Source organism: Pteropus vampyrus, unplaced genomic scaffold (assembly GCF_000151845.1).
Source record: "Pteropus vampyrus isolate Shadow unplaced genomic scaffold, Pvam_2.0 Scaffold54, whole genome shotgun sequence".
Taxonomy (NCBI): domain Eukaryota; kingdom Metazoa; phylum Chordata; class Mammalia; order Chiroptera; family Pteropodidae; genus Pteropus; species Pteropus vampyrus.
Window position 1 is genome coordinate 5,800,013 of NW_011888835.1, and position 10,209 is coordinate 5,810,221.

The 10,209-nt window shown below is 39.7% G+C and overlaps 1 protein-coding gene across 1 annotated transcript in view; it reads right to left on the bottom strand.

Annotated features, from left to right (window-relative positions):
- Positions 1 to 8,121, bottom strand: part of RAD21 (RAD21 cohesin complex component) — a 31,782-nt gene extending 23,661 nt beyond the window's left edge. The window contains exons 1-2 of the mRNA XM_011360367.2: positions 8,061 to 8,121; positions 1,174 to 1,348 (exon numbers count right to left, since the gene is read on the bottom strand). Coding sequence (XP_011358669.1) covers positions 1,174 to 1,317 — 144 coding nt within the window. The 5' untranslated portion in view covers positions 1,318 to 1,348; positions 8,061 to 8,121. The remainder of the gene's footprint in view (positions 1 to 1,173; positions 1,349 to 8,060) is intronic.
- Positions 8,122 to 10,209: the final 2,088 nt, after the last annotated feature.

Sequence of the window (10,209 nt, forward strand, 5' to 3'; positions counted from 1 at the left end):
TACATGCACAAATAAAAGTCTAGAAAGCATATCAAAAATACTGAAGGTTTCTTAAGAACTACTCTTATTTATTTAACATATATGCCCGTATTGTCTAAACTGCCAAATATAAGAGGAAGACTACAGGTCACCTGTTTCCCTCTGTAAAGTTTTAATTTGAACAAAGTTTTGAAATACTGTCTTATAAATAACCTGATAGAAATGTCTTTAAAACCAGTAAATTCCAATTGTCTAAACTGCCAATTATAAGAAGAGTAGCTCTCAATGCTGGGCCAGACAGCTGTGATGTGGAACGTTTCCACAGCGGGACACTCAGTACACGTATGCATAAAAAACAAGGTCCAGGAAAGGACTCTTACAACACAGATGTAATATATATATTATATTCAAGGACTTCCTTTGAGATTAGTCCTACGTACTTTTTCAAGACAACATGTCTATTCTTCAATGAAATGCTAATGATGTTAGATATAATTGCATCTGTGTGTTTTAAAAGGTTCTTTTTCTTGGCAACACAAAACCCTTGTATTACTTTAAGTTATACTATTTTTGAAATCCAAAGGTGAAAACCATTGCTTCAGAAGTTTCAGAGCATGTCAATAAAAGCTCCTCTAGGAACAGAGCAGGATAAGTTAAGGACATTCACGAGGCCTCCGTTCTAGCGGGAGACAGACAGTAATTAAATATTTAGGGAAAGAGCACAACTTACAAAAGTTCTGAAACTGGGAAAATGCTTGTTATCTTCGAGAAACAACAAGTAAGCCTGTGAAGCTTAGGTGGAACAGGTGGTATGGATACTATTTGCTAGGTGGGTAAGATACACCTGACTCCTGCAACCATTTCTACTTAATGGGTCCTTATTTTGAATATTGTAAATTCCTAAACTCACACACATATTTTACTATAAAAATATCTAGAAAGCCGAATATAAAATATTTGAGTACTGCCCAACCACATGTTTATCTAACATTAAAACAGGCAAATGAAACTATCTGTGTACTAAAAAAGTTTTTAAAAGAAAAAAAAAAACAAAACGGAAATCCGGAAAAACCAAGGAATCCCCTTGGGGCCAAAAAAAAAAAAAAACCAACTAAAAAGTTGTTTTATAGAACTCTATTTTACGTATCAATAAACAATCAACAAAGTGAATAAAAATATCGACATCAATCATACCTTTGGTGAGATGATACTCTCCACACTGCTCTCTAAATTACACTCAAACACATGGGCTTTGGTCAGCTTCTTATCCCAATGGGCCGCCAGCCAAATTTTGGCCAGAGGCCCTCTTTTACTGAGGACAAAATGTGCGTAAAACATTGTTCCGGTTGACTATAAAACAAGAGGAAATCTGAAGAGGAAAAAAGTTAATATAAATACCATGTAAGAATTGAAATATTTTTTGAGACATATAAAAAAATCTGAAAACAAAATTTCCCATTCTTTTTAATATGAAAACTGTAAAAGGCTTGAATTAAATAGAGCATGCATTTAAAAAAAAAAATGGCAACCTATTGCTTTAATTTTAGAATAAGAAAAAGACCCCAAAATATTAAGAGCTAAAAGGCAACGGGACCAAAGTGTCAAATTACTTTCATGCCTATCATCTTAAAATAAAAGGGCTACTTTAAAAAAAATAAATAAAAACTGTCATCAGAAAACTCTTAATTCTTTTTAAAGTTCCAAAGTGTTAGTTCCATTTCTATGCTGATTACTGCGGAAATAGTCTGCTTCTGGCCAAATGCTATAGAATATATTCTTCATGGCAAGAAAAAAGACTGTCCAAGAAGAAAACACTCAGGCACAAATACTAATAACCAACGCAGAAACTTCCATTCTCAGACCCCCATTAAAAACTGAAAATCTCAGCTTTATACAATAATTACCACCTCATGACAAGCACTGAGCTAAGCATTTCACATTCTACCAAGCAAAGATAAATAGGTGGCCTGGCCCCATTTAGAAAAGCTGAGGCTTAAAAAGGTAGTTTTTTCAACTCAAGAACTTTAAAAGCACTTGTTTACTTATAATTTAACAACTAAATTCAGGAAAATGATACAGTATAACATTTATCTTATGACTGAAATAATCTTAGTAGAAATATAAGTATGTTATTCACATTTTGTTTTTCTTTCAGCAAGCTAATTAATATATAAGAAAAAAAAGGCAGTCTGAAAACTCCAGCTTGAAGAGTATACTATGTAAATTGTTATTTCCCTTACATTATTTTCCCCTTTTCATAGATTTTTAAATCTATTTGCCAAGTGAATTTCTTTTTCTAAAATGTCCATGACTAGAATTAAGGTATACGTATGTCATGCTTTTACAGAAATAAACTTGAGCATACCCGTAACACATGAAAAGTATTTAAAAAGTCTTTAAAATTATATTCACAGAGAATCCCCCAAATAGTACAGAGGTGATGTATCCTTTAACCAGTCTCCCCCGATGGAGACGTCTTACATAACTATAATATTAAAATCAGGGCAGACACTGGTACAATGCATATGTAATTGTCTTTTGCCATTTTAACACACGTGCAGATTTGGTTAATGACCTCCCAGGTAAACAAGAGGCAGAGCTATTTCATCACCACAAAAGATATCCCCCTTCATCACCTGTCACTTCCATTCCTTGCTCAGTGCCATTCCTAAGCCCGGACAACCACCACTGTTTTTCAGCTCTTATTGTGTCATCTTGAGAATGTTGCATAAATGAAATCATAATCATACAGTTGTGACTTTTTGGAATGGCTTTTTGGACTCAGCATAATGCTCTTGAGACCCATCCAAGTTGCTGCATGTATCAATTAGATTGTATGTTCCTTATTATTGCTGAATAGCATTCCACAATTTACCTAGGCATTCACCTACTGAAGAGTATTTGGTTGTTTCCAGTTTTTGGTCATTTCAAATAAAGCTGCTATCTATAATTGTGTATATATGTTTTTAGTGAACGTAAGTTTTCACTTTGCTAGGGCAACTGTCCTGAAAATGTGATTGCCAGATAGCATGGTAAGTGTATTAGTTTTTAAAGAAACATTAACATAACTTCTATCAAAATCCTGAGGTTTTTTTTTTCATAGCTATAGACAAGATTTTTCTCAAATTTATAGGAAAGGCAAAAGAATAATAGCTAAAACTATTTTGAAAAGGAATATAGTGGGAACAAATTATCCAATTTTAAGACCTCTCAAAAACAGATCCACAAAACTAAGTCTAAATGTTTTCACAAAGATGCCGAAGCAATTCAAAAGAGGAAGGATAGTCTTTTCAATAAATCATGATTGAGTCTGAGTGACTGGATATCATCCATGGGCCAAAAAAAAAAGAACCTCGATTCGAGCTTCACACAGCATATAAAAATTAATACAAAATAAATCGCAGACTTAAAACTATAAAACTTTTAGGAAAAAACACAGGGAAACTTTTGGTACCCAAAGTTTGGTAAGAATGTTTAGAGAGGACACCAAAAACATGTCCCATAAGAGAAAAAAATCTGATAAATGGCCTTAAAAACTTTTTTGCTCTACAAAAGAGCCCATAGAGGATGCAAAAACAAGATACAGAATGAGAAAAATATTTGCAAACCACATCTGACAGGGACTGGATCTAGAATATATTTAAAAACTCTCAAAACTTGAGAGAAAAAACTCCTAGAACTTTGCTTATTGTACTTTCAATTAAAACCTGTGCCCATTTTTTCCAACGATGTACAGGAAATATACATTAAACACAGTACAGGTAAAAGATTTCCTGCCTGTGCAAAAAAAAAAAAATGTTTGGGAGGGTAGAGGGTGGTGAAGCAAGGGTAATTCAGTCAGGTTTGCCTCATCTCCAGTTTTCATCAGAGCAAAGGGTCTGGAAATTCTCTGAATAGATGTTCCTAGGAGATCATTAATTCACTAGGAAAAAATTCTCAAAAGAGAAAAACAAAACAGGCTTCACCAATTGCTTAACGTTGTGAACACTTTCTCTAAAATGTGGAGTTAAAAAAAAGGATTAAGAATGTTAAATTAGGAAGACTTCAGTTCAAACACTCTAGGGTAGAAGCATTAAATAACACCTCAAGTATATGTTGTACCCCTCTTAGCAGTATTTTACAGATCAAAATATGATTTCCATAATCAAAGAGCCTGCTATGTTGCAAATCAGTGCTTCTATTTCAAGCCTTAAAGTTAGTACAAAAATTAAACTGCCTCTACAGCACTACAGAAATTGACAGGGTTTTGTAGAAATCCAATATGGAAGTGTTCTCAGAAACATAGTCATTGTCATACACAAGTCTCAAGTTTCACTACACAAGATAGTTTTGGTGCAAATAAAAACTCTTAGAATACTGCCTGATGCATGACAACTACTAAACGTGTGCCTAACAAATAAAGAAATGGGATACATCAAGTGATTTAATAATTGACATATGTAAACAATTCTGGAGATTTTAGAAATTAAAACTACTGGCACTTGTCAACAGGTGTCAGTAGCTCATGCCAGCACTTCAGCTGCTAGGCAGAGTACCATGCCTAAAATATCCCAGCTATGCTGAGGAAGATTCCTAAATAGATGCTTTCTTGGCATGGGATGGCATTGGGGGGGGGGGGGGAATGTTACTAAAGCAGAGTGGCCCTAAAATTATTCCGGGAAACAATTAGCAAGAGGAAATCCCCCTAATATCTAAAGGAAGTCCGAGGCACAGTGATGGATCAACTATTAGCTTATATCTAAATAAGGAGAAAGTATAATCACTGTTGTCTTTTAAACCAATTTTTTCCCTTAGTAATACCAAACTTGAGCCAATCTTAAAAGTTGATTAATTTCTGCAGGCTTTGAAGATCCTAAATTCTGTTAATACTTTACAAAAGATCTTAGCAGAAAGCCTGCATTTGGACCCATACTTTAGCAATTTCGTGATTTCTCAATTTTTTTTTCCTAAAGCGGCAACTTTTTTCAACTAGTCCTAAAAAATAAAATTTAAGTTTGATATCAAATGGCAGATCGGTATTTTAGAACATATTCAGGAATGCAAAAAAAAAAGGGGCATTTTAAGATCTTTCCAAAAAAACAAAAAACCAGTCAAATTACAGCTCAAGTCTCTACAATAATGTTAGTCATTAAGATATTTCACTCATCCTTTAGAAAGCAAGGCAAGACAGTGATTGTATAAATTGGTATAAACCTCTTTGAAAGGCAACATCTTAAGAAAATTTTAAACACTCATACTTTCAAACCAGAAACTGCAACTGCCAGTAATAATGCCAGATATACTTAAAAAATTTCTTTTTTGCGTATTACTAAACTCTAAGTATTTTACGTGTCCCTCCTCTTCATGACAGTCCTACTAGGTAAATTTATACTGGCCCACTTTACAGACCAAGAAACAGACAATTAAAAGATAAGTAATGTGCCAAAGGTCTCTAGTATTTAATGCAAGTGGAAGTTAAACTTCAGAGCCCACACCTCTAACTGTAATACTATGTTACCTTGCCAGCATGACTTTTAATAGCAAAATATAAGAAATATGGTAACCTACATGGGCGCTAAGAACAGACTTTTAACAAATTATACAGCTATACAACAGAATTCCATGCAGCCTTAAACAATGATACAGGGTCCCCAACCCCCAGTCTGTAGCTTGTTAGGAACCTGGCTGCACAGCAGGAGGTGAGCAGCAGCTGAGCAAATGAAGCTTCATATGTATTTGCAGCCTCTCCCCAGCACTAGCATCACCGCCTCAGCTCCACCTCAGATCACCAGGCATTGGATTCTCATAGGATAGGAGCACCAGTCCCTGGTGCCAAAAAGGTTGGGGACCACTGATATAATAAAAATACTAAAAAAAGAGACTATCTATATAAATTACATGCACCTGTGTAAGCACACAAATGAAACTGATGACAGGGGTTCCGTTTGGTAAGTGGCTCTTCTGGGAAAGTGAGGCATACGTTTTTGTACAGATTGTTTTTTAACCTTGCAGAATATGCACACATCACCTACTTAAAGTAAAAACTATTACATTGGCAATCAAGATACAATCTTGCTTTGCAATTAACTAGCAAATTAAGCTGCTTAATCTGTGTAGTTCACTTCCCTAACTATAAACAGGGAAGGTTGAAAATCCAGTGATTTACTATTCTTGGAAAAAGGCAATACCTCAAATAAGAATAGAACTCTCTCTTTGGGGGCCAGCGGGAATGTCTCAGGGACTGAGGTATTTCCAACCCTGCACACTAGTACGCCCCTCCCTTTTGTTACTAACATTCTTTGAACAAGAGTTTACAATCAGACAGTCTTGGGTTCAAATTCAGCTCTCTACTTAGTTGTTTTGTAATGGTTAAAAGTTACTTAACATCCGCTTTCAGCTTTCTCCTCTATAAAATGAGGATATTTACCTGACAGGATTATGAGAATTAAATTGAACAGCACATCTACCACACTGCCACAGTAGAGGCAGAGTAACGGGGAGGGGGGGGGGAAATCTCATAACATATGCCAATCAGCATAGCATCATCATGCCTAACAATTTTGACATTAAACAAAACCCACAAAATCTTTCTCAAGAATCAGAAATTTCCCTTCTGTACCAATGTATAAGATAAAATTTCTCAGAAATTTGTGTTTTAATGAATAAGAATTTATCAGGAAAGAAATTCTCAACTTTAAGAACACTTTAAACATATACCACTCTTGATGGAAAACAATTTGAGTGTACTAATGTGCTGCCTTTATAAACACAGAAAAGGTAAATAAAAGTTATGCTCTAGCAATTTTATTTCTAACTTGTGTATAAAAAAACACAAACTGTTAAGTAATTTAATCACTGAATATAGCATATGCCTCATCAATGTTTTCTCAAAACAATCATTAGTTGCCGCCAACATTAAATATAGAAATTTAATGACTCTACAACTTAGGAAAACTTTTCCAGCCTGTCTCCGAAATTCTGCAGACTCACACAGCTCATCGGCATTTACATTCATTTTAAAGAAGACAGAGATCTTCTCCTGGAATTTAGTGGTTATTCTAAACCGCGTAACGGGAGCAAATGTTAACTTTTCGCTTGCAAAGAGAAGTCGATAAACACAAAAACCCTTAAAAACACAAGCGCGTTTTTGAACGATGAAGACAGCCTAACAAATTATAAGGTGACCAGGCCCTCCAGCATTTCCTCCTTTCATATCTGAAGAAGGCCTTAGCGCCAGCACAACACGACACTGTCACCCCACACTACCGCTGCGGATCATTCGCAGAGCCTTTCTCAGAGAGGAAAAAGACGCTAAGCGTTTGTCAGAAACACACATCTCCCCAATGCAGCTCAACAACACTCAATATCCTCCAACGTTAGAAAATTCGGGAGATGGGGGGAGGACCGATTCCCTAAGAATCAGAAACGACGTCTCTTGGCCGCGTTTTCTATTGGTCGGACCAATAATTAATATTCCCAACGCAAAATTTTTCCTTTTAAAAAAAAGAAAAAGAGGGAGCAGCAGTAGTGCCCGGCGTGGGCCCGCCGCCGCCCTCCGGCCGCATGGGGCCCACCAGGGCAGGGTCCGCGTCTCCGACCCCCGCACCCGAGCTCGATGGAGGGTCGCTGCCCCTCCGAGCGGGCACCGCGGGCGCCGCCGCCGCCCCGAATCCCGCGTCTTCCGAGACAGCCATTTTTAGCCGAGGAGTAGGCGGCCCGGTCCCCAGAGCGGGCTCGTTCAAACCTCCTCCTCTTCCTCGGCGGCCCCGGGTGTCCTCTGATCCTCGGGGAGACGTGGCTCCCCGAGGAGCCGGCAGAGGAACGGCCTTCTGGGCCGTGGAATGGGCCAGGACCATTTGTTGCGGAACGGGCGGTGATGCGGGGCCCCGGCTGCGCGGGTCCTGGCCGAGGGCGAGCCCGGGGCGAAGGGGCCTGGCAGACGGCGGGGCTCAGGGGGAGGCTGCTCGGCCCGCGTCCCGGGGCGCGGCGAGTGCCGCCTTCTCCCGTCCCCTTCCCCCCCGAGTCCGGCTTCCCGACAGCAGGACGGCGGGGACGGGGTGGGGGAGGGAGCCGGAGAATAAGGGGTCCCCCGACTACCTTACCTTGCGGTCCGCCGGGAGCCGGGCGGGCTGGGTGGCCTGGGGAGGGGAAGGGGGTCGGGGAAGGGGGCGGGGAAAGGGGGGGAGCTCTGGCGAGATGTAGCTTCGGAGCAGCTCCCGCCGCCGCCACAGCCGCCGCCTCCTTTCCGATTCACTCAAACAAACAAGATGGCGGCCGTTACGCCGCGGCTCTTCCTGCCGCCCAAACCCTCGGTTCAAATCGGCAGGATGTTTACGGTCAAAATGGTACCTGTGCGCCTGCGCAGCTAGCGTCAGGCCCCGACGGAGCGACGCAGGCGCAATGACCATTTCCTTTTTTGGGGGGCCCGCCCCCCCAGGCCGTTTGCACAGCCCCGAACTGAGCAAGCGCAAAGGTGAATCTGTTGCTGGAGGGCCCTCGAGCGTTGAGAAACCGGGACGTAGCGCACGCACGGCGCGTGCCCGTGAAGCGATTGAGTTTGGCTTTATTCTTGCGCTTGCTTGAAAGAACTGTCGTTGTGCGGTTTTGTGTACCCCTGACACAAAAATTCATTTTAATGGTTCTGTAGCGACGAAGGTAACATAAAAACCCTTAAATCCTATAAAATGCAGGGGTCGATTCATTCAGTCAACCTATATTATACATGGTCATTTCTGAACCACATAATATGATAGCTAGTGTCTGGAATATAATGATGAATATATACAGAGACAGTATTGCCCTTCGTGAAGCTTGCAAGAGGACTCGTAAGTTTCTTACGAATATTTATTTGTGTCACGAAGCAGAAGCCGGGGAGAGAGACCTGATAGTGGGAAGTTGGGGAGTGGGAGAGAAGGTTTTCCCTGAGAAACTAATAGCAGAGCTGGGATGTGAAGGGTGAATTCCAGGAAAACAGCACATGCAAAAGCCCCGTGGCAGTACAAAGCAAGATGGGGACAGAGAAAAAGAAAGAAAGCCCATCTAAGCCCTCTAAGGGAGGCTTCTGCATTTTAAAAAGACCATCCTTGCATATTGATGAGGACTAGAGTAAATGTCCAGATGTAATCTGTGTTTATTTGAGGTATTGTTTTTTAGGTAATAAAACCAATAAGAACTGATGGGGTTGTGGTGGAGCGGGGATGTGAGGCTCAGTGCTCTGGTTTGGGGCTTGCAGGATTAGTTGGACTGCGCTGGGAAGCCATACACTAAAACAGGGCAGATGGGGGAGGGTTATATGAGGGTTTTGTTTGTTTTGTTTTTTTCCTTCTCCATCTCAACGTCTGTTCTCTCATTGGCTTCCTTCACCCCCAGTGTTGTCTTTCAATTAATCAACGATCTACAATACAGTCAAAAGAACCTTTGCAAAACCTATATCTGATCACTCCCCTCCCCTTCTATAAAATTTTCCATAGTTTTTGGGTTATTACCCCAAATGCTTAAGACCATACAGTGATCTAGCCCCTGCCTCTGGCTCCAGGTTCCTCTCTTGCCCCTCACTTCCTCATTGTGCGCTCTAGTCACTCTGCCTTTAAAATTTCAAATGCACCACAAGCTCTCCTGCCTCAAGGTTTTGCATATGCTGTTCCCTGTGCTTAGAACAATCTTGCATTTCCATACCCTCTCCTTTTGTCTAATTCTTAATCTTCCACATATCAGTTCAAAAGTCACTTCCCCAAGATAGTCTTCCCTGATCCTCTGTATTACTTAGGATAACACTATTACTGTAAAAAATGGTCCTCACCCTGCCCCCAAATTCAGGGCTTTACATAATGGCCCTGCTGATTGCTGCCAGTATAACCATGAGTAAATAACTCGTTTCTCATCTGAGAGTTATGGGGATTCATTAATTAATATATGTAGAAGCATTTGGAACGGTATATAACATATTGCAAATAATCTTATTTTTATTACCACTTCCATAGTCATTATCACCATTATCCTCCTCTATAATCTTTTTTCCCCCTAGAGAATGGCACCCAGAACTAGACAAAATGCTCCTATCCAGAGAATAGTGAGTGTCATCTTTCGATGTGGACACCTAGTACTTTTAACTCAGCCCAATCATGTGCTAGTTTTTTTTTTTTTAATTGTTTTGGAATTTATTAAAAGATGGAGGAATAATTTATTTCTCTGTCATAGTTTTTGAAAGTAGATACATTTTAAAGTAAAGAAATATGCAGGAAAGCACATATA